Source organism: Rhinolophus sinicus, linkage group LG07 (genome assembly GCF_036562045.2).
Source record: "Rhinolophus sinicus isolate RSC01 linkage group LG07, ASM3656204v1, whole genome shotgun sequence".
Lineage (NCBI taxonomy): Eukaryota > Metazoa > Chordata > Mammalia > Chiroptera > Rhinolophidae > Rhinolophus > Rhinolophus sinicus.
Genome location: NC_133757.1, coordinates 23,481,562 through 23,503,229, shown reverse-complemented (window position 1 = coordinate 23,503,229; position 21,668 = coordinate 23,481,562). Strand labels below are relative to the sequence as shown.

The window sequence follows — 21,668 nt, the reverse complement described above, 5'->3', positions numbered from 1 at the left end:
CTGCTTCTGCCATTGTCATGATCGCCCCTCCTCCTCAAGGTTCCCCACCCCAGGGGGACCTTAAAACTCCCCTTGCCTCTCAGCAGTGGGATCCTCACTGCTACACTCCACTCTTGGGGCTTCTTAGACAGGAACTGTTACAGAAATGTAAAGGGTGCTGGATAACCACTGATAAAGTATAGGCTGCACCTCAGCTTCACAGGTCAGGTCTACCCCCACCCACACAAAACTCTGCATCATCTGTGGAGCCCGCCCCTCCCACTCTCCCCTCCCTCTGCCTGGCCATCTCCTTCCACCCCATCTGGGAGGGCTCCTCGGTCCTCCTCCCCATCTGCACACTGAGCCCTTTCTCCGTGTGTGCGCATCAATAGAGAGCTGTCGCTTTTCTCTCTCCTCCCAGGGGAACGAGTACTCCCTCCCAGCCCTGACCCCTGGGCTTGATGAAGTCAAATCGAGTCTATCTGCGTCCACCAACCCCGAGCTGGGCAGCAACGTGTCAGGCACGCAGACATACCCCGTTGTGACCGGTAAGGGGGCTTCCAGGAGGGTGGGGGCACAGCTTTCAATGCAGGTGCCTCAGCCCATGCCATCTGGGGCCCAGTGTGACAAGTGGGCCCCCCTGCCATGATATCTGCAGAGAGAGAATGAGCCTCCAAAAACCAGGGTGCTTCCCAAATAGATGTGTACAGATGTGAGCAGGAAAAATTGTGGTCAGGGTCTCTGTGTACTTCAGTCTGGAAAGGGGGTTATTGCTGGCTCTTTTTGCCCAGCAAAAATCCTCTTGCCTCCCTCTTTGCATTTTTTTCTTGCCTCCATCAAGGCCCAGAATTGTAAGCCTGTAGCTAGGACTTGTGAGAGAACGCAGAGGGTAAATAGGCCAGAATGGCAAGAAGGGAGCATGAGTGCCCAGTGTCCAGCCTCCATGCCCTTGTTTCCTCAAGGCTGCTGGGAACCTGCTTTCCTTTCCTTCTGGGCAGCTTGGGTCTCTGTGGCTTTGGGCTTCAGGACATAGCATCCAGCTCTGTGGTTATAGATAAGTACAATGATCCTAGCCCTTCTGCTTCCCAGAAAAATCACAGAGACCAAGACTTGATTTCAAGGCCAGGCAGGGTCCGGCCTGTCCCACAGTCAAACGCAGGGGGAGGGGGCACCTAATCCAGGTGCTCCAATGGTTAGGAGCAGCAGAGGCAGCTAGAGTGGAAGAACGCCGAGGTGTGGCTCAGTGAAGAGCCCAGCCGATGAAGCTCTAGGCCTCAGATCTGCCGGCTGTGGAAGGCGCCTGGCACTGCAGAAGGGTTTCCAGGCCAGGAAAGTGCCCAAGTGGGAGAGACACACATTGAGGTGTTATTAAAATTCACCTAATTATTCTAGAGACACTAAAGCCAATGTGCCGTTTGTTCCTTGGGAGACAGAATGATTGAGAAGGGTCTCGGTGGGGATTGGGAGACACTGAGGCGTTACCTGCAGAGCAAGGCAAGCGGAGGCGGCCTAGGGACCTGGCAGCAAGGCTGCAAGCAGCCAGCATCACAGCCAGTGGCAAAGACTGGCAGCAGACCGGGCCTCGCTGTAGGATAGGGCCTTGCTTCTGACTTGACGCTGATCGGAGTATGGCTCAGGTCTAAGGTAGATGCAAGTGGCCACCCAGCCTCCACCTGGGGTCTTTGGAGAGCCCTGCTGTTAGCTTCCCAGAATCTTCTTAAGGAGTGTCCTGATACAACTGTTTCTGGCTTGGACAGAGTAGAGGTCTTTGGCTAGACAGTCAGAGGTTGCGTTCTGGAAGTGTCAGAGAACTGGATGGACCAGTTCTGGGAGTGACAACCTTAGCTGGATCAGGACACAGACTATTACCAACTGGCCCTTGGCATGAGCCCACTTTAGCCCACCTTGGAAGCTCTCTGAATATTCTGACCCAGAGATGGCCTAGGCCAGGCTGCCCTTCTCCTGACCTGCTGAGAGTGACAGTGGTCTCTTCCTAAAGAGAGCCCAGGAGGCTTTTCTCTAATCCCAGCTGTCCGTCCCTGGGTCCAGTCCAGAAGGCAGGCAGGGGCTTCCTGGGGTGAAGAGATGGAACTTTGGGGCAGAGCTTCTGCTGCAGGAGAACTTGGACTGGTGCAGAAAAGTCCTTCCACCTTGAGCCTCCCCCGCCCGCCTCCCCCCCATGGCCCTGGAACGGTCCCAGCTCAGCCTGGGAACATCTCCGGCTGATCCATCTGGATCCAAGTGTGAGAAAAGTTCATTTCAGACCCAGCTTGACATTCCCAGGTGGCAAGTTAGCACTAACATCTCAATCTGTATGCGACATTTCAATCAAGCGAGGAGTAACAAAAGCAGAACCATTAACATTCGGAGCTGTTCACCAGTGGTAATGACGGGGAAACTCGCTCAGAAACTGGAAATTACCAAAAAAGAGAGAAGTATGTGGAGAGGTGGGGGAGGGGAGGTGGGGGGCGGGAGCACGAAATGATTTTTCTACACTTAGGCCAAGATCCAATGTTTGGATGAATGGTGCCATTACTCGAGAAAGGGCTGCTCATTCTTAAAATGTTTTTGCTGGCAATTAAATGGCTGCAGTTATTGATCTTTGTTGATTTCATGTCCTCCTAATTTGCATAATCTATTAAAGATGAATGATTCATGATGTGTTTATTATGGGGACAAACAGAATTTGCTGGAAGTACTGTCAAGGTGAGAAATGGGGCAGTGCCCAGAGACTTCATGGGCCATCTCAGGAGTGGGGCCAGCATGTTGGCCTTCAGGCCAGGAGTTTTTGGGGAGCAGTGGACAGTGATGCAAGGAGAACAGACACAAGAGTTCTTCTAGAAAGATGTGGGCATCTGTGAGAATCAGGCTCTAAGCTTGGCTGCCGTGTGCGAGAGGCTTTTGGTGTATCTGTAGAAATTTCCCTCAAAGAGTCTTAAAAAGGTGATTTTGTTGGAAAATAGGAAGGACTTTGCTAGAGGAAAAACCAGGAAGTCCCTTTCAGGTAGATGATGCTGGCCAGGTGTGTACTCCAAGTGAGAGGGCAAGGGGGTCATCCTGTGCCCACAGCCTGGCTTAGGTGTACCCAGGGGTTCAAAGAGCCCTCTTCATCCCCTACATTTCAGGCACCCAGCTTATCCTCTTCTCTGGGGACAGGCAGCTGAGGTTGCAAACCTCCAGGGATGAGTCCTGAGGAAACCAGCCCAGGAATGCCCTAGCCTCACTTGAAGAGCTGACCTTATTGATATTCCTGCCATCTCCTGGCACTAGAGGCTGATTTCAAACTTCACCAGCCACTTGATACATCTGTTCCACAAGGTCAAGACTGAGAGGAGAGAGGAGCTTGGACTATTGTGTGGAGGGGAGGGTGGGGCCCAGTGGGCCAGGACATAGCTAATCACATTGCAAGCAAGGGTGGCTGCCAGAGGCTGGGGCTCGGCCGATAGCCTTCTCTCTCCACCTTCCATCATGGAACCAAGGAGAGAGACCGATTTTTCTGGGTAGTGTTTGCAAGTTCTGCCGAGATTTTAATTTCACTGCATCACAACTCAGCAAGCTGCCAAGTCAAGCTGGTTATTTAAATTTATCACCCACTTTCCCTTCCGCCGCTGGGCTGCTCTAGCTCAGCGGCATCCCTTCTCTCCAGCCCACTGCTCTAGGCTGCTGGTCTGGAACGGAGCCGAGTCGCTCCTAAATGATAAGGAAAAAGGGACCAGTTAGATGAGAGAGTGGGTTGGTGGCACTCTGGCCCCAGGCTTCCTCAGGTTGGCTGGCTGTGGCTGGTACCTTCTAGCAACTTCTTGCCCTTCCAAAGGACCCCACAGGGGGCCTCCATCAAGCCTTCAATAGTCCAGGGACCGCTGGGTCAGGGCCTCTTCAGCGAGTTAGTGCCTTCATTCCTTCAAGTCTCCCATCACTGGTAGAAAAGAGCCCCTCTTCCCTCTGACCTCCTCCCCTCAGCCCCTCCCTTCTTGTGTCTGGCCAGGTCTGCAGCCATGGAAGAACATAAGGGGACACTGGCAGTAATGTTGCTCTGGGAGGAGAAGAGTACTAGTTGCAGGATTCCCAAAGTCCCTTGGAGATGTTTCGGAGCATTTAGAGAGTCCCCTGACCTGGTGAAAGTCCACCTTAAAGGTGAGAGCAGGTTCCCTACCCTGGAGCCTGAATGGAGTGAGATGATGCTGGAAGAAGTCAGACAGTGTGCAGAGGCTCTCTGGGCTCACTCCAGAAGCAGAGGAATACACCAGCCCCCAGAGCCGCTGCGCCAAACAGGCTTCCCTGGCCTCGAGCGGGCAGCTCTGCCACACACTGGGAGCGCTTCATGCAAGTGCAGCTCTCGCCACCCTCATTTTAGTCTCAGACAGGTAATGGGGGAATGAAATTGAGATCCAGAAAGAAGGCAGATCAAACTCACCAAAACATAGCTGTGTAAAATATAACAAGAATTGTTAATACACAACTAAACCTCATTCTCTGGTGCCAGAAATAGAGGGAAACTCCAAGCCAGAGTGTGTGAGAGACTGCTGGGATCACGCTGAAGGTAAACCCTAACTGGGGGGGTGCTGAGGTTGGAACCCACCAGACGGGAGACATGACTTTGGGCCCAAGAGAAGCAGAAAGCTAGAATAGAGTACTGCCCTTTATAAAGCCAGGAACAGAGCAAGACAACTATTCATGAAAGGGACACAACAAACTCATCCCAGGGGCCCAGGGAAACAAGTGAGGGGTCCATGAGAAATGGAGACTCCAACCCTGACCCTGGCTCAGAGTCCAAATTTATACCATGAATATATGACTGGAACCCCCAGCCGAGAACTTACATAAAAATGTGTCCAGGATAGTAATGCACTCAGAAACCCCAGCAGGAACAAGAGCAGACCTTCTCTGCAGAGACATCCCACAATCCAGGGCACTGGGACTCCCACAGGGGAAAAAAAATCCACGACTAAAGATGAGCTCACTATAAAAAATTACGCACCTCATATGAACACAAACTGCATGAGGGAGAGTTGGCAGAAGTAATAAATAGGGCAATTAACACCCCCAAGAACTGAAGATCATAGAACAATCCAAAAGCAACTATAAAAGATGCATGTTTAATATTCTAAACAAGATAAAAGAGAAGTATAGTTTTGTGTTTATCACAGATCCAGACCCCACATCCCCTTCCCCACCATGGCTCAGCAAACTGTAAGATAATGGGTAAATAAATAAAGGGTAAATAAATAAAGGGTAAATAAATAAAGGGTAAAGAATGAAGACCATACCTATAGCTTATTGTTTTGGGGTTCTGGAGCCATGGAAAGAGATAAGCCTCAGGCAGCCCTGAAAGTAGAGCCTGTCCCTGCTTTTCCAAGCTCCCAGATGGCTAACTCGCAGTAGAGAATCTTCCCTTTACCTTGGAAAAATGTCAGACCATTGGAGAACTATGACAAGGGCAGTACGTTCCTCCCAGCGAGGATGGGGTGGTGGTTAAAAAACAAAAAGCCCTGTTAGCTTCTCCACCCTGGTGGAGAGAAGGTGGTTTTATTCCAAAGCTTGGGAGAAACTTCTCTTGATGCCTAGACACTGCAGCTCTGAAGGAACCCATAGCTAAGAACAAGGAGGAGATGTGCATGCTGCCCAAGAGGGATGGGCCCAGGACAGGGAGAGGGAGCCGAAGATGTGGGTTTCCTGGAAGCTGGCAAATTTGAGCAGAGATGGGGGTGCCAGTAAGGCAAAGTTCCAAAACAAGCAATGGGCTGCCCCCCACCCCCCACCCCTCGGGCCTGGAGGCCAGGGAGAGCAGTGTGGGCTCAGCTTCTGAGAAAGGATTGCAAACCCTTAGAAGTTCAGACTCCTTGCCCACATCTGGGATGGTCAGAGAAGTGGCCTTTGAGCAGATAGCGGTGTGGACCCTGGGAAGCCCTCCTACCACTCAGGGAGTCCTGAGGACCTGCAGGAACTGCTTCTTTCCTGTAGTTAACAACCCCCTTCCAATGTGACTGCATTTCCCTCCATAAAACAAACAGCTTAGCCCTTGGCCAGCCCCTGGGGGAGGAGAGGGCAATAAAAGCTGAGAAATGTTTCTGAAGGAGGCTGGGAGTCTCCTAGCCTTGTCTGTCGGCTCAAAGCCTCTGATTAGCTAGAGGAATTTAGGGCACAGACATCAGATTTTCTCTCCAATCTTGAAAGGAGAAGACTGGGGCAACATCAATATGCTGCACGTCAGAGAGCCTTTTACTGTGGAGGCTGAACCAAGCCCGAGGGCTTCTCCTCAGCACCCCCGGGCCCTACACCCTTCATGTGAGCTGAGAAGGCCCCGTGGAAAGAGTCTAGCTTTCTCCCCAAATCCCTGAGGCCTCCAGTCACATCCCCCAGGACCTCCAGCCACCAGACCTCAGTTCTGATTTAATTATGGGGGCATTTCCATAGCAATGAGACATTGACAGATAAGGCGGGGGCCCTGGGCCTGCAGCCTAGGGAATCCTTGGATCAGGGCTCTTTCTCTTCCTCCTTTACCCCATCCAGCTCTAGAGGGAAAGGATATTGAAAAGAAGAGGCATTCATCTACTCCAGGACTGGGAGAATCAGGTCAAATTTGAGCAGAATAAAAGCTGTACCACCTCACTCTCCAGCCGCAATCCCATGCCCATGTCTGTGCCCACCGGCCCTCCCAGGGGTGATCTGCTGCCCTCCACAGCAGGGTGCCTTGGGCAGAAGCACATGGGGTGCTAATGGAGCTGCAGAGGGGAGGAGAGTCCCTGGGGAAGATGAAGAAGGTATGGATGGTTCCCAGGCATCTTAGCAAAGATGTAATTCCATGGTCTTTCTAAGCTGAGTTCAAATTTGACCCATTGCCCCGGACCTTTATTCTTGACTCCTCCCTGCATCTTTTCCCTGCATCCAGGAGACCCATGGCTGAGCATGCTCTCTGGTCTGTACTTGGCCCTCCACAGCCTGGTCTCACCAATTCATTTGGAGATCAGAGAGAGGCTGATTTGAATCTTAGTGACAATATTTTCAAGAAATCAATGATCTGTATTTCAAGCGCGTGTAGTAGCCAACTCAAAGGGTTGCCTAGTGAAAAACACTGGGCACTGCTTTCATGATTGCCTAGGTTATAGGGAACATTTTGGTTGCTGTAGATGTTTAGAGATGCTTGGTTTGTCCCAAAAAAGAGTCCTCCAAAGGGGGGAATACCCCAGCCCTAAGCTTGTTTGCTCCCTTATTTGGCACTTTCTACGAAGTAAAGTTCAGCTAAGTAAAAGTAAAGTCAGTCAACCTAACCTTTTCTGAATGACCAGAAATTGTAAATAGTGGTATCCCAATGAATGTTACAGGTATGTATTGGGACCAAGGGCTCAGAAATGTCCAGGTGGCCTCAAAGCCACCTAGGCAAGACCTGAAAGCTTGTTTCCCCCAGAGAGCCAGCCCCCCCACTCCACACAGGTGACAGGAAGACCCTCTACTCCCTCCCCAGGGTGATCAGAATCTTGCCTTCCCTCCCATTAGCTGTAGCCTCAGGACAAACATGCCAGCACTTTTTCAGCCCTGAGCTTTGGAAGGCAAGCCCTGCCACTATTGTTACTTCTAAGAAGGCTTTGAGTGCTTTCAGCCTGGAATCCCCCCCTCTCCTCTCTGGTGGCAGAGGGGCTGGCAGGCAGGGAGGGAGGAAATCCTGGGCAGGCTCAGAGAGCAGCCTAATGCTCCAGCAGCTTAAGTGGCCGTTTTCCTTGGGATTAGGGTTTCACTTACACAGAGCGCCTGAAAAACGCTGCGCTTTCAGGGGGATTAGAGCTGACAATTCAGTGCTCTCCGAGAACAAAATAAAGCCAGAGAGGAACTGGAGAGCTGGAGTACCGGGAGACTGTGCAAACAGGCTTAACCTCTGCCCACCCAGCACGAGGGCCTCTCTTACTCTGAGCCCATCAGTGAGCCGGAGCCCAGCCTCCAGAGTGCCAGCAGCTGCCCAACTCCAATCTTCACTTATGGTTTGCTAATGGAGCCAGAGAAGGCAGCGTGGGGAGGTGAAAAGAGGAGAGGGCTAGGATGTCTTCCTCTCTCTGAGCCTCAGTTTCCTCCTCTGTAAACTGAGGAAGTTGAACTAGAAGATAACCAAATTCTCTATCAGCCCTCTGAAAACGTGATTCTCCCCAGTACTCCCTAGCCGTATTCCAGGACCCTGAGGCTGCAGCGCCATCCATGGTCCAGACGCGTTAGAATTGGAAGTCTTCTCTTGTGGGGCCCTAGGTCAGCAGACTACCATGGCTCAGATGAAGGCTGTGTGCTGTGAGAAGGGACACGACCGTATAACTGGTTTTGTCCAGCTGGTTGTCCGTGGAGGTGCAGACCTCACTGAGACCACACAGATCTGGGCATTATCCTTGCCTAGGACATACCAGGGACTAGATGAAAGGGCCAACTGTCAGTGGGAAGCAAGATCAGCTAGGAGAGCAGCCACAGCCCCCTCTGCTGGAGCCCAGAGAAGGCAAACCTCAGGATGAGTAGCTATGGGGCCAAGACTGGCCTAAGGCTGGGGGGCCCTCACACAGGTACCTCTGCCGTAGAGTAGAAACCTTGGGGAGGATTTGGAAACCTGGGGAATAAGAAACAAAATGAAACATGCAAAAAAACTCTTCCCCTCTTCTTAAAGCATTGTTTACAGATTTCAAGTGTGTAACTTAGGTTATTATGTAACTTGGATTGGTCATAAAGTGATCATAATTGGTACAGTAAATGTAAGTGTACAGTATATTTAGGCAGTAATTACAAATTTAATAACTGTGTCTTCTTTGGAAGTCGTATATAAATGCTTGTGTCAAATGCAGCCACAGACTGCCAACCTTGAAGCAATCTAATGTCTTCATTTTCGCTACCTTATGAGAAGCAGACAAACTTGAGGGTAGGATAGTAAAACAAGAGTTATGTTTTCTGGCCTTAGGGTCCTCCACAGTGTCAAGTGGATACCGAAAGTGCTCATTTTCAGAGAAAGATGCTGAGGAAAAGCATCTCTAAACTCATTGAATATAACTTTTGCTGTATAAATCTATGTCTAATAAGTCTTGTTGTCTGAGCCATCACTGAGCCAAAGCATCTCTGCTGCTTTGGCGGCTTCCTTTTTATTATTTCCTTGGTCTTCTGAATGTTGACATTTTCCTGACTTGAGATAAGCCGCTCTGCTCTTTCACATGTTATTTTGCTAGCCTTTGTATGATCTTATTTATTGGTACAATTCAAGTGGTTTCAAACAAATCGGTGTCTTTCTTAGGCCAAAGAACAGAGGTTCTTTTCGCTTTTTATAAACAGTGCTTATTAATCTTTGGGTCATGAATACTTTTGAGAATATGATGAAAGCCATCTAGATATTATTTCCATGTACCTATAACATGTTATGTGGCTTTATACGGACTCCCTGAAGCACATCCGTGGAGTCCTACAGGACCAGTGAACCCCATTTTAAACCTCTTGCAGTAGAAAATGGAAGAAGCTGAGACATGCAAGAAACAAAAAAGTACAAGATGTTCTGTTGTAGGAGGGATTCGCTTAGCTTAGACCCAGGTCACTTTCCTGGACCAAATACCTATCTATTTTCTGGGTCTACAGTATTTGAGAATGTCGTTCTAGAATCACCCAAGTATACTGCTTGTTCTGTAGTCCAGGTTCTGCCATCTACTAGCTGTGAAATCTTGGACATAATACTTAGTTAGCCCCTCTGAGTTTCAGTTTCTCATCTATAAACAGATCAACATCATAGGCTGAGATGAGGATTAAATGAGCTCACACATAGAAAATATTTAGGACAGTGCCTACCATATAGTAGGTGCTAGCTAGTGTAGGTACAAGCAGAAACACAACTTTATCCTTGATTCTTAGACCTGACAAAAATAGCGTAAATTATCTGGTGACTGAAATTTTCCAATTTCTTAATAGTCTTTCCCTTTGCTTTTCTCTGTACTTGTAAGAGGCACTGCACTTAGATTCTCCAGAACAGTTGATTCGATCTGGCCCATTTGGTAAGGAATGTCTGACAAAAGTGCACTGTCTGATTCAGATGTAGTGATTGCTGTAGAAATTGGCTTTAGAATCTTCAGGGACTTCTGCAGTTGAACTGAGAAGATATCCTCATCAAGTACAGTGCATCTAACACTTCTGGGTACTTTAAGATTCTCAGCTACTACTGTGTCTTGAAGAGCCTCTTTGTTTTTCAGAAAACTCTCAAAGGAGATTAATACTCCACCCCATGGAGTTTTACTACAGACTTTGGTGTCGGAATTTTATTCTTTGTATCCTGTTTTCCTTGCCTCGTCTTAACGATGGCAGTGACAATATGAGATTTTGCTTGTTGGATGACTTGTTTTCCTTTTCTTTGGCTCTTCTGGCAAGTACCTGGCTTTGTGTTATCATTAAAAGGCAGTGTGGCATAGACATAGCTTCAAACTTTGGCTCTATCATTTACTAGTTCTGTAGCCATAGGAAGGTCATTAGGGCTTTCCGTGCCTCCATTTTCTCAACTTCAAAACAAGCACGTTAGGCTGAGCATCTCAAAGGCCCTTCCACTTTTGAAACCTTTGTAACCTTAGGAAGTAAGTATCCAATATGAAATGCCCATCCTCTTGTAATATGTGGGGTTTGATCCATTTCTGATTCTTGGTGGTGTTTTCATGTTAGTGGCATTGTCAGTGAGCAAAGCAAATACTTTAGCGCTTCCTATCTCATGTTGGATGGCACATATTTTATAACTGGTGTATTCTGCTGTATAGCTGTTTTCTTCTCTTCCTGCACTTTTGCTTTTTTTGAGGATGTGGCTATGCTTACAGTTTTAGAGTTCGTCTCCGCTCCCATGTCCATCTGTCTATAGTAATGCAAGGCCCAGTGGTCTGTCGATTCTTCCTTGCACAGATTCCATTATCCATTCATATTCTCTCACTAAAAGAGGCTTGCTCAAAGAATGCTGCCGGGCAAATGGTATGATGGTCTTAGTAATTTGAAAACTTCCTGCAGTATGTGTTTTCCATTATTGACAACAGTGTTCTAAAAGAATATATGACTCTGGCAAGAGTTTGGTCAATTTTTTTCCTGCTCATCAGGTGTCACCTGTGTACTAATGAAGCCATTGAGAGTGCTTTGTATGCAGTGGTTTGCACCTTTGTTGGCTTAGGGGTCCTGAACAGACACCTCTTTGTGGTGCTACTCATGTTCCAGAATCTGCAGCAGCAGAAGCACAGCCATATGAGTAGCTGAATATTAGGAAGCTTGCATGCTTTTTCCTCACCATGGGTCTCTTCTCTCACATTTTAAAAATGTCTGGTAACCACCAATATGTTGTCTGTATCTATGAGTTTGTTTTTGTTTTGTTCAGTTCATTGTTTCTTTTCTTTTTAAAAAATATTCCATATGTGAGTGAAATCATACAGTTTGTCTTTCTCTGTCTGATTTATTTCACTTAGCATAATACCCTCAAGGTCCATCCACGTTGTTGCAAATGGCAGGATTTCATCTTTTTATGGCTGTATGGTATTCCATTATATATATAATAACACATCTTTATCCATTTATCAGTTGATGGACACTTAGAATGTTTCCATACCTTGGCTATTTTAAATAATACTGCAATGAACAGAGGTTCATATATCTTTTTGAATTAGTGGTTTCATATTTTTTGGATAAATACAGATATCAAATTATAATGTTGTACACCTGAAACTTACATAATGTTATAAACCAATGTTACCTTCATAAAAAAATCCATAGACTTTAGAAATGTGTCTTTCAATCAACAATTCTGTGGGTGACTTTCAGCATGCAAATTTTCTATAAGTTGGACTTACCATTTTGCAAGAGGAAAAGCAAGTGAAAATAAACCTTGCAGTAGGTGTACCTCCAGGTTACCTGGAAACACCTTTCCAGTCATCCAGCCTTTCTTCCTCTCCCCTGAAGCTAGGTAGAGGATTGTGTGACAAAACCATAGATTACAAGGAATTCATGTATGACAGGTTGTGGAAACCATGCAGCTGAAAATCAGAATTCAGATGCATTTAAATTCCTATTTATTAAGAAAGAAGCATTTTCTGGCTGCTTTGTAGATACTAAGATTGCAGGACCAAGCGGACTTGCGTTTCTATGTCTTTCTAATTTCAAAACTTCTACATCCTCCCTAACTCTCCTGGCATGGGTCTTTTTTTTTTTTTTTTTAACCAGTAAGTGCCATATTATTAATCTCTCTAGGAATTGATAGACATTGCTGTCATCGTCCACTTCATGTCTACTCCTATGAGAGGTGGTCAGAAGGAGTGTACCCTTTATTGATAATAGAAGTAATGAAAGAAAACCCACAAACCCAGCAAACACAGATTCTTCTGTCTCTCTGTGATCTCTTGTTTACAGGTCTACACTGTTGTTTATTCTTGAGTTTTAAAATGTAAGATATTAGCTATATCAGATAAATGTAGAGGAAAATCATTTTATTGAATGAGAAAGCTAAGTCACACGATGAGTCCCTCACTGTAAATCTTTCATGATCCTATAAAAATTCATAATCCATTGTTCAAATTATTTTTAGAGAAAAAGATTCAAACATTTACATTTTGCCCCAGCCTTTACCACTTCAAAGGAGACCAACACCTAGGAAACAATTAAAAAACAATATAACCCACCTGGAGTTGGCTATAAAAGCAACAGTGATAGAAAATTAAGTAACAAGTATTTATTTAGCATCTACCATATTCTCAACTGTGCAAGATAACACAGAAGACAGGGTCCTGCCCTCAGTTTGATTCTTATCTATTTGAGGAAGCAAGCCATGATATGAAACAACAGGGCTGGTCCATTATGAAATATAATGATGTGATAAACCATGGAGCAGAGATACTATAGAAATTTAGAAGAGAGAAACTTCTCTGATAAGTAGAATAGTAGGGGTTGTAAGACTTCAGCTGGAAGGAGAGGGAAACTATGAGTAAGAAGATGAAAACTATATGGCAAAAGCACAGAGGTTTCACAGCTCACAAGCCAGTGAAAAACAGTCAAACTAAACCAGGGGGGGTGCAAATCAGAGCTGAGAAAGCTGGGTGGGGAAGAGCACCTGGGAGGTTGTGAAAGCTTGGCAGAGTTTAGATTCAAACTGTAGCCTACAGAGAATCAATGATGGTTTTTACAAGGGAAGTGATGTGATGAGAGCAAGATTTCACGAGGACTTCACATTTGGGAGACACCAGAGGGCAGAGGGGGAAGAATGTGGAGGCACAGAATACAAGCAAGAAAACTGTTGTGAGAAACTGAGGGCAGGTCTTAGGAGCTGAGCTATGGATGTGGTAGAGGAAATGAGAAGGGACGGACGTGACAGACATTGCTAAGAGGAACTGACCACATTTGGTGACTGACTTCATACAGAGGGGGAGGAAAAAGCCTGTCAAGAAAGGACTCCAATATTTTTGGTCTGATGGTTTTCAAGTGGGTCGTCAGTAGAACTGATTGTGGGGAAGATGAATCAGCTTTTATTCCTGTCAGGTTTGAGGTGACAGTGGGACACCTAATGAAAATGTTCAGCAGGCAACTGGAAATACAGAAATCGGAGCTGTATCTCTGTAGACTGAGGGAAGGAAGGATGAATCACTCAGATGTGATAAGGTGAGGGTGAGGAAACTCACATGTCTCAGAAAAGGAGGTGAGGTGAATTTCAAGGGGAGAGTGGCAAGGACAGAGAGTGAGAGGTACTTTGGAATAGCCATCAGGAGGATGAGGATTAGTGTGATTGATAAAAAGAAACTGAACTGGGCCAGATATGCATAGTTCTATGGCTTCCTCCAGCCACACCTTGCCTTCCCAGATTTGGACAGAGGCACTAGAGTGGGAGAGTGGCACTGGCTGAAGAGGAGGATAAGAGGAATCTGGAGAGGATGACGGGGACCCAGGAGAGCATAAAGTAGTCTCTAGGGCATGGAAGTGTGGGAGAGGAAGGAGAGCAAATTATTGTTGTTAGAGAATGGAGCATGCTAAAATGCAAAGGGAGGTGGTGACCCCTTCATGGTGATGGAGGGGACAGGCAAGGAAGGGAGGCCACTCAGGTGCAACTGTGTTCCAGAGGCGATGTCTATGGATTATGGGTGTTTCCCTAATATTGACTCGCTTTGCCTTCACTCCAGGCAAGTAGGAAATCCCTGTCTCCCACCCTCCAGGCTCTAGCTAATAGAGGCCTCCCAGGATAGAAGTCCAGCAGTTAGCAGGGGGAGCAGATTTTGCTTATTGGAACTTGGTCTGATCCACTTGCACTGTTGGCTCAAAAACTCCTGATTCGCTTCAGGGGTGGTTTTCTATTTAAATGCCATAAACACTAACAGCAAAATAGCCCACTGGCTGGCCCCCTGCTCTCCACACCTGCCAGCACTACTTGGAAAGGACAAGGAAGACCCATCAGCCTGTGTGGATGGTGGTGGGGTATCTTCCAAGCTGAAGGGAAAGATGGAGTGTTAGGGAGGGGGGAGGTGAGCAAGATATGGTAATAGAGGTCCATTTGGCTACTGGAGAGACCACAGCCAAATGTCTTGCTGGAAAGGAGGAGTAAAACCAGGTCACCCCCTCTGGGTTTGGGTTACAAAGAGACACAAGCAAAGGCAAACACATATGCACATACATGCACAGAGAGCTAGCAGAGCAGAGGTGCCCACGCACAGCTATCATAGAACAGATATTTAGGTAACGAACTTAGATACTTGTAAAGGCATACCTGGACCTGCTCCTCATCTGCACCCCATGGGTCTGCACACAGCTCTTTCCTCTCTTAGGGGTTCTCTTTCCATGAAATAGCCTGCTGTGAGTAGAGGCAGCCCCCTCTCTTCTAGGCCTCACCCCTTCCCCTTTGTGTTTTTCCAGGTCGTGACATGGCGAGCACCACTCTGCCTGGTTACCCCCCTCACGTGCCCCCCACTGGCCAGGGAAGCTACCCCACTTCCACCCTGGCAGGAATGGTGCCTGGTAGGTGAAAATGTTGCAGCTGCCTAATTTAGGTGGGGTAACGAAATTGTGGGTGAGCTGCTGAGTGATCTATAGTCTGAGATGGGGGTGCAAGGAGACCCAACATCCCTTCCCCAAAACCATTGCTATTCTATCCCTCTCCCTAAAGGCTGCAATAGGTCCCCTATCCTCCCTCATAAGCAACCCAGAGAGGGAGCCTGCAGAAGTACCCCTATGTGCACCCCACTGTATGTCATGGCCCTTCCACAGGGTCCACCCACCCAAGCCTGTGCCCAGGGAGCTCTCAGCCTCAGCTCTGCCCTCAGTGCCCCAGCCCACCCCCAGCCAGCTGACACTGCTTGGAAGAAGTTGCCCTGGTTTCCATGGAAACTTGGAGCCAAGAACCATTTCCAGGGGCATGTCAGTCACTCAGACAAAGCCTGGTCCACACCAACCCACAGGGAAGACCAGTGTTGAGAACCCACCTCACCCCAGAGAGAGGAGGGAGCTAGTCCCTATGGAAGAGGAACAGAGGAAGGCTATAGCAGGAACCAGAGAGGCTGACCTCAGAGAGATGAGATAGAGCACTCCCACATCTCCTCAGAGGAATCAGGCTCTCCTTGCTCCACCCGTGGTCTGCGAGGAGCTGGGTTGGGCTGTGTGGATCAGAGAGGCAGAGGCTGCATTTAGGCTCTGGTGATGGCAGCTGGAGCTTGTACTCTTCCCGAACCCTGGCTCCCTGGGAGCCAGACGTGAAGCCAAAGAGAGTAGAAGCTCCTATTCACATAAACACCAAAAAAACCTCTTGTCTTCAAGAGAGTGAGACTCATTGGGCCTACACCCACTCCTGCTGGCTGCCTTTTTGTGTGCCCCTTCCCTGAAGCTCAACTCTCATGGGGGTGGGGGGTCAAAGAAGAGGTGACTGGCCCCATTCCTGGACTGTCCAAATGGGACAGCCCTGGGTAAACAGAGTTGGGGAGGAGAACATGATAAAGAGGGCATTGCTGCAGGGTGTGGTAGAATAGGGGCTGAAGGGAGTTAGAGGAACTGGGTAAGGAGAGGTGAGGGTGAGGGGAGTCCTACCCAAATGTGGGGTAGAGGGAGTAGAAGTATTGGGGGCAAGAAGATTCTTCCAGGAAGGTCCTAGCAGTGAGCAGGTGGAGGCTGAAGAAGGTCTTAGAGAGGTGGGGGTGAGGGAGGGGGGAGTCTGCAAGGAGGTGGGGATGAGGGGAGCCGCAGAGAGCTCACGGTGGCAAGGGGGGAGTCGTTAAACAGAATCTAGTGCTGATGAGGAAATTACACTTGTTTCATTAGCGATGGGGAAGGAGATAGCTCAGTTCCTCTTGGTCACAGTTGAGCTCAGAAGCTCATTATCCTGCTGCACGCATGCTTTCCCTCCTCGTCAATAAACAGGCTTTCCAGTGGCTGCATCCCCCACCCCCACCCCAGCTCTCTCTCTGAGAGGGGCCCCTTCTCCTCTACTTAACCCGCGGTTAGGGATCACTGTAAACAGTCTGGGGTCATCACACAGGAGAAAGGGCGAGGGGGAAACCCGGAGGCCTGGCCTTTCTCCCGCGGAGGGAGTGAAGCCGCTTCCGACGGCTTCCAGCCCACGAGGCCCTTCTCTCACAGCGCGAGGACCAGCAGGCAGTCCACTTGCTCCCCGCCGCCTGCTTTCCCTGCTGCGTGGCCCAAGAATCGACTCTCTAGAGGGCAAGGCGGGAGAGGGTGTTTCCCAGCAGAGCCCCCACCCTTGTTTTGGCACCGTGCTGAGATGCTATTCTTAGGACTTTCTGGGACAAAGTGTCCCGAGGGCCTTTCTTCGCCACCCTCCCCCTCTTCCACCCCGTGGTGCTATGGCTCCCAGAACCAGAGTCTCCACTAAAAAGGCTCTGGCCCTCGAATGAAACGGGGCAGGGAGACTAGACCTGAAACAAACCCTTCCAGGGTGGCCCGGAGCGCCTCCACAGGGGAGCTACCGCCGGGCACTGCCCTGCAGTTGCCTTCATGCGGGTATGCGAGGCGCGTGGGTGTTTCCGCATCCGCCCCCTCACACACACACACCACAGGCTCTCCCCACGTGGACTCAGTGGATTGCTCCACCTCCGCCCGGCCCCCACGTCGGTAGCAGGCATTGCCCTGTCCGCTGCACCTGCACCTTGGGCCCGGGGGGTAGCCGCTGGTCAGGGGTGTCGGGTCTGTACCAGTGTTGCTGGTGTCTGACCCGTTCTCCCCCACCCTCTCGCAGGGAGCGAGTTCTCCGGCAACCCGTACAGCCACCCCCAGTACACCGCCTACAACGAGGCTTGGAGATTCAGCAACCCCGCCTTACTAAGTGAGTACGCCACCTGGCTGGCCCGCGGCTCAGCGCGTCCGCCCGCCGGCGGGCTCCGCGGGGCTGCTTCCGGACACGTCCGACTCCCCGCCATCCGACCTTTGGGTGCTGGCCGGGCAGGCTCGTTAGTGCATCACTGAGGGCCAGGATCCCTTGAGGATGCCCACGCCTCCCGCCCTCTCCCCTCCTCTCCCCTCCTCTCCCCTCCCCTCCCTTCCCTTCCCTCTCAGCTCCCTGGAAGGCCCTGCGCTGCCCCCACCCACCTGGGAGGTCCACAGTAGGGCAGCTGCGGTCGCCTATTGAGTCCCCCTCCCACCCAGTGATGCAGCTCTCCAGGAGACTAGCGGCCTGCAGCCCAGCCAAAGTCTCCCTGCCGGAATCCCGCCAGACCCCAGGCCCGGGAGGTCTTTGCTTTGCTTTGCTTTCCTTTTTTGTTCTCCTGTTTGTCCTCTCACCCAGCCCATTCTTCTCCTGTGTTAACTTCCAGGTTCCCCTTATTATTATAGTGCCGCCCCCCGGGGCTCCGCCCCTGCCGCTGCTGCCGCTGCCTATGACCGCCACTAGTTACCGCGGGGACCACATCAAGCTTCAGGCCGATAGCTTCGGCCTCCACATCGTCCCTGTCTGACCGCCCACCCCGGAGAGAGGGAGGACCGATGCGACGCGAAGCCTCTCGCCACCGCCCCAGCCCCATCCCCACCCAGGAAGCCTGCAGCCCTTCACGTCACCCCATCGAAGGCCGGACAGGACGAGTGGAGCCGCGGGCGGGACCCTCAGGCCTGGGCCCGCTGCCCCCAACCCCGCCCGCCGCCCCTCCCCGCCTGCCTGGACTGCGCGGCGCAGCGAGGAGGGAGGAGGGTCCGACCCAGCTCATCCGGCCTCGTCAGAGCCGGCCCGGAGCACCATCCACAACGTCGGACTCTGGCCAGGCCCGCTGCGCGCGGGACACGTTTCTGTGACACACAATCAGCGCGGACTGCAGCGCGGCCCAGCCCCGGAGCAGCCCGCCTCCGACGCTCCGGCGCCAGGAGGCCTCGCTGGAGGGACTGGGCAAAGGGAATTAAAAGAACAAACCGATCTTCTGCAGAAGGAGTAAGAGGCTCCTGCGGAACCCTCGGGGAAAAGTCCTTACCCCCGCGCCACTGGACTGCCACCGCCTTCCAAGTGTGCCCAGCCCCAGGCAGGAGGTGGAATGGAATGGGGGCGTGGGGGCTGGGCTCTAGGGACAAAGGTTGGGTTTTTCAGGTCTTTCCAAGGTTGGGACCCGAGGCAAGGAGGCCCCAGCAGCCCGCAGCCACCGAGCCCGACTCTTGGCTCTTCCCTACTCCATCTGAACTGCCCAGGCACTTCCTTCTAGTGACCAGACTCTCAACCCCACCTTGCCCCTACCTCAGCGTCTCAGCCATCTGCTGACCTCCCAGTCTCCCCTCATGCCTGTCCTTTTCCCATCGCTCTACATCTCTCCCTAACTCGCTGCCCAATCGGAGGCTGTCCGGTGCCTGCCGCAGGACCAGTTCCCACAGGCCATGGGGAACTGGTCTTCCCCAGCAGTTACTTGATGTCCCTCCCCCGACACAGACTCTCCATCTGGGGGTGGTAGGAGCAGGTTCTTTCTGAGCTGGCGTCTAGCGAGCTGCGGCGGGGTGGAAGTGGAGGTCGCCCACTCCCCCCCAGCCTCCTCCTTCCGCAGAAACTGAACAGAACCGCAAAAAAGTCTACATTTATTTAATATGGTGGTCTTTGCAAAAAGGAACAAACAAAAACCCAACAGGCTGCTGCTTTGTAGAAAGACGGTGTGTGTCGTGTGAAGGCGAACCCGTGTATATAACCCCGCCCCGTCCGCCCCGCCCTGCCCAGTAGAGTCCCCGCTGCCCGCCAGCCCTGCCTGTAGATGCGCCCCGCTATCTGTGCTGTGAGAGTCGCCGCTCGCTGGGGGGGAGGGGGGGACACAGCTACACACACACACTAAAGCACAGCACGTCCTGGGGGGAGGGTGGCATTTTTTATGTTACAAAAAAAATTACAAAAGAAATCTCTATGCAAAATGACGAACATGGTCCTGTGGACTCCTCTCGCCTCTGTTTTGTTGGCTATTTCTCTCTCTAATTCAGTGTTTTCGCTCTCTCCTCCGCATCTCTCTCTTGTGCATCTCTCCCCTCTCTCCATTTCTCTTTCCCCGTCTATCTCTGTGTCTCTCGGTCTTTGTCCCTCTGTCTCTGTCCCTCCTTCAGCCCTGCCCCGGCCGCCTTGCCCTCGCAGCCTAGATCAGAGGTGGCAGCTCCACCCCCGGGCTTGTCCCCTTGCGGCCGTGCCACGCGCGCCCTAGGCCGCCGGCGGCCGGGCAGCCCCGTCCCGTAGTTGCTCTCTCGGTAGCGGCGATGCGCCCTGCATGTCTCCTCACCCGTGGATCGTGACGACTCGAAATAACAGAAACAAACTCAATAAAAGTGAAAATAAATAAATAAATAAATAAAAATCCTTGAACAAATGCGAAAAGGCTTGGAGTCCTCGCCCAGATCTCTCTCCCCTTCGAGCCTTTTTATTTGAAAAGGAAAACGAGAAAAGAGAATAGTTTAAGGGAACTATCGGCGCCCAGCCAGGCTCCAGTGGCCCGAGCTAGACGGCAGGGCGCCGAGGTTCAAACTCCGAGGGCCGGCCCATCCCAGCCTCGCAGGGCTGGCGGGTCAGAGTTCTCAGAGCCAGGACCCAGCGAACCCTCGAGAGAGCCCCTGACTGCTTTGGTCTCCTTGGCCACTTTGAGCGCGTCGGTTCGTTTTTATTCTTTTCTTTCTTTTTCTTTCTTTTTTTGTGCACATGATAAATAAATAATAATAAATAATAAATAATAATAATAAATAATAATAATAATAAAATTTTGTATGTCACTCCCCATGGCTCCAGGTTTGTCTCTCCCTGTCTCTGGGACAGGCCTCCCCTCACACTGGTCGATCCCAAATAACCCCTTCAATGATCTTCCCAACTACTTACCCACTGTGACCCCCATCCCACCCCTTTGCCAAGACCCTCTTGGGGGCAGCTGAAAGCAGGCGAAGGTCGAGACGAGTGGGCTCTTTAGTAGCCACCTTCCCCCACCTGCCTCTCATTTGGGGCAACGAGCTTTCCAAAACTTCAGAGTAACTTCGAATTACGTGTCTATACCAGGCCGATGGGTCGGTCGCCCTGCCTCTCCACCCGCACCCAGATTGAGGTTCAGGCTCTCGGAACGACTTCGGAGGCCCTCTCCGGGTAGGTGGGGGGTTGTTTGCTGTCTTGTCTCTTTCCTCCGCTCCCCGCGCAGCCGCAATTTTATCCCCCAAGTCCGCATAAAGACCGCGGAGACCGCAAACGCTTGTCACAAGTTCCCTCGCCGCGCATATTGTTCCGGGCGCGGACGGTGGTGCCCTGCCCCGCGGAGCCCCGGGGAGTACCTGCGGTTTCCCGAGACCTCGCGCGCCCCCTGTGTCTTGCGGAGTCCCGGGCCCCGGAAAGCAGCAGCTAGGATTGGTGGGTTTGGGTGTGTCCTCGAGAGGGAGAACAGGAACCTGTCTTTGGGTCAGTCGGTGCTTCCATTTCTACCGGCCCAAGGTCTATATGTCCCTGGGTGGTTCTGGGGGTGGGGAATTGGGGAACTGTTTGCTTTTTCAGACACTCTTACTGTTCTTGTGCCCACGTGTCCAGTGAAGGATTTTTGTATGTCCTGTGTCTCTGTTCCTGTTTGGGAGGGATGGAGTGATTGTCCAGGATTGCCCAGGCGGCATCTGAGATACTTGGAAGGGGTCCCCTCTCTATCCCTTCACTTCCCAACTTCAGCCCTCCCCAAAAGGCCGCAGCCTCCACCTGGTCTCTGCCCTTGGAGACTTTCCTTTTCTGCCCCTGGGAAAACTTCCCAGCTCATTTTCCAGCTCAGCCTCCTTCCACTTGGAAGGCTCTTGACGCTCTGAGCTGTCAGGGATGGCTGGGGGCGGGGGGCTGCAAACAGGACCTGCAGGCTGACTAAGGAGTGACCTTCCGTCTTGGCTGGGGCCCGTCTGTCCCAGACACCTCCTTCCCACCAGGATCCCAGAGGCTTTCCTTTCCCCAAGCCTATTTGCCCAGCTCAGCCCCCATCATGTCACTGCAGGAGGATACCAGCATCCCCAATGAATCAGCAAGCCCCTAGTGAAGCCCATCCCCTTCCTCCTTCTTCCCCACCTGTGTCCCCTCCCTGTTCCCCATCTCAGCAAATGACAGTCCCACCTTCAGCTTCCACCCTGCAGAGTGCTCCCCCTCTTGAACATCAGTCTCCTACCACGTTTCCCCAAAAATAAGACCTAGCCAGCCAGACAAGCAGCTCTAATGCATCTTCTGGAGCAAAAATTTATATAAGACCCGGTCTTATTTTACTATAAGGGTCTTTATAATATAATAATATAATATAATTAAT

At 50.8% G+C, this 21,668-nt stretch overlaps 1 protein-coding gene across 11 annotated transcripts in view; it reads left to right on the top strand.

Moving 5' to 3' along the window:
• The window catches only part of PAX2 (paired box 2), an 88,583-nt gene extending 69,372 nt beyond the window's left edge, over positions 1-19,211 (top strand). For 7 of the 11 annotated variants that reach the window (XM_074339185.1, XM_019724919.2, XM_019724918.2 and 4 more), the window contains 4 exons: positions 401-527; positions 14,830-14,931; positions 17,159-17,245; positions 17,752-19,211. In XM_074339185.1, the coding sequence (XP_074195286.1) occupies positions 401-527; positions 14,830-14,931; positions 17,159-17,245; positions 17,752-17,873 (438 nt within the window). In that variant the 3' untranslated portion in view covers positions 17,874-19,211. Of the gene's footprint in view, positions 1-400; positions 528-14,829; positions 14,932-17,158; positions 17,246-17,732 lie in introns of all 11 variants that reach the window. The other 4 variants (XM_074339179.1, XM_074339177.1, XM_074339181.1 and 1 more) reach the window with 1 other exon arrangement.
• Positions 19,212-21,668: the final 2,457 nt, after the last annotated feature.